This window comes from Echinops telfairi, unplaced genomic scaffold (genome assembly GCF_000313985.2).
Source record: "Echinops telfairi isolate 266 unplaced genomic scaffold, ASM31398v2 ScPeMD7_70;HRSCAF=299, whole genome shotgun sequence".
In the NCBI taxonomy this organism is placed as follows: Eukaryota; Metazoa; Chordata; class Mammalia; order Afrosoricida; family Tenrecidae; genus Echinops; species Echinops telfairi.
Genome location: NW_022103968.1, coordinates 5201343 through 5203471, shown reverse-complemented (window position 1 = coordinate 5203471; position 2129 = coordinate 5201343). Strand labels below are relative to the sequence as shown.

Here is a 2129-nt window from a genome sequence, read left to right as displayed (position 1 = left end):
GCCACCAGACAGAACAGAGCGGAGGGTGGTGAGGGTCAGGGCGCCCCCCCCCCTTCTTCCTGGGCTGGCCCATGGCCCTGCTGGCGGGTTGCTGCCTGCCCCCACTCCCCTTATCATTTCTACAGCAGCCCCTCTCAAGGGGGCAAGTCACGCGGAGCAAAGAATTGAAAATGGTGCTCATTCCTTAGGGCGGCCTGCAGTGGCTTCTGTGGGGCCCAGAGCTTGCTTCCTGTCCAGAAGGAAGTGTCTTTAATGGCGCACAAAAACAGGCAGTTTGCTTGAATAGAGGATGGTCAGTCCTTTTAAAATTCAAAGAGAGCGAGATAGAGAAGAGGCGTTTCTAGGTAGAGCAGACGAGGCTCTGGCTTAAAGGAGGCATGCAGTTGTAATCAGCGGCCGAGAATGGAAGGGACCAGCTGCTGCTTGCTAATTGGCAAGTGTCTGGTCCAGTGAGCTCATCACTGATTAACAGTGTTTCACAGAGACGAGAATTCCACCCAGAATGGTGTTCCCTCACGCCACTGTCCACGCAGAGTGCACGGCCTCGTGGAGCCCCCTCCTCCTCCCCCCTGCCCCTCACTCACCTTCCCCCACAGCCTCTTCCTTCCCCCTCGGAGCTCACATTCCCTTGGGCTTAGGGGGCTGCCCTCCTTCGTCTCCCACCTCTGATGCCCATGCCCCACTCAGCTCTGCTTCCTCCTGGTGGGGGACCCCTCACACCCCGACATGCTCCAAGGAGGCCAGGCCATCTTTCTGGGGGGCACCAAGTGCTGGCTGCCTGGTGTCAGAGCCACAGTGGCGTGATGCTGAGGGGCCAGGGCCGTTTCCACGAGGGGAAACGGGGCGTGTGGCAACGGCCGAGCTTTGCCCTGGTGTAAGACCCTCCAGAGCTCAGGCTCGCCTGACCGTACGAGATCAGAAAGGACTGCTCTCAGAGCTCCTTCACAAAGCCGCACTCTCCTGAGTGGGAAATGTCCCCAAACTCTGTCGTGCCGGTGGTGTGCCAGGACAGAGCAGAACTGCCCTGTTGGGTTTCCCAGGTGGCCATCGGTATGCAGAGAGGGCTGCTGCATCTTTCTTCCTCGGAGCGGCTGGGGGGCGGTCTGAATTGCCCGCCTTCTGGTGAGCCATGACGCACCTCACCCATGGCGCCACCCTTAGGACTCTGACACCTTTAGAAACCCACCCACGGCCATCAAGTCAAGGCTAGCCCCATCCGCACGGGGGAAGCAGGCTGTCTGGGGGTGGGTGGGTGGGGTATCAGACTAGATGCTCCTTGTTATTTGTACACACGAGGTCCTTTCTAGCGAACGCAGTCCTGACCACAGGCCCCGCGCCGCCACGTGCCCTCTTGGCGGTGAAGCTTGGCCTCCGCTCTGGGCGTGGGAGCTCTGGCGGGACGGCGCTCCCCTCCTGACCCCCGTGTGTCTCCCACATCCTCAGGAGAACCCATAAGCAGCGAGCACCTCCATCGTGCCGTCAACGTGAATGATGAAGATCTGCTCATCCAAATCCTTCAAGGAGGGTGAGAACTCTACCAGGGGAGTGGGGATGGGAGTGTCTTGATTTTTGAAATAAAGGTCCTCGAAGCGCACAAGCCAGCTCCTGCTTTTCTAACAGTCCCAGGCCCTGGCCTGGGTCTCCGGTGGCCCCTGTGAGCTCAGCACCCTGAGCAGAGATGGTCGTCCAGGCCCTGCCCAGGTTACTTTGTCAGGGTTCCAGGCAGCATCCGAGAAGGAGGGAGGAAGTGCAGGTGTTTTCCTTGCTTCCCAGAAATAACTTCTGCACCTGGCTTGTATGCGCCCCCCCCCGCCCCCCCAATGCTTACATGTAACTCCCGATAGCACCAGAGAATTGCCACATGGGAGACTTTCTAGCGCAAACAGCAGGTAAGGCCCCGAGGGTCAAGGGCAAGGGGCCTACCTCACCATGGCCTTGACCTAACCCTGCCACCCACGTGCACAGCAAGCCAACCTCTTCCCACCCTACCCCCCCTCCCCAACCCCCCGGAAACTTTTTATTGTGAATTGGGTAAACATTTACAGAGCAAATCATCATTCAATGATTCATACATAGTTTGTTTCAACTCCTCTATTGCAATCCCCCCAATGTACCATTGTTTATCCCAT

At 58.3% G+C, this 2129-nt stretch overlaps 1 protein-coding gene across 1 annotated transcript in view; it reads left to right on the top strand.

Moving 5' to 3' along the window:
* Positions 1 to 2129, top strand: part of FANK1 (fibronectin type III and ankyrin repeat domains 1) — a 20370-nt gene that overhangs the window by 9889 nt on the left and 8352 nt on the right. Inside the window, exon 4 of the mRNA XM_004701238.2 lies at positions 1444 to 1525. Within this exon, the coding sequence (XP_004701295.1) occupies positions 1444 to 1525 (82 nt within the window). The remainder of the gene's footprint in view (positions 1 to 1443; positions 1526 to 2129) is intronic.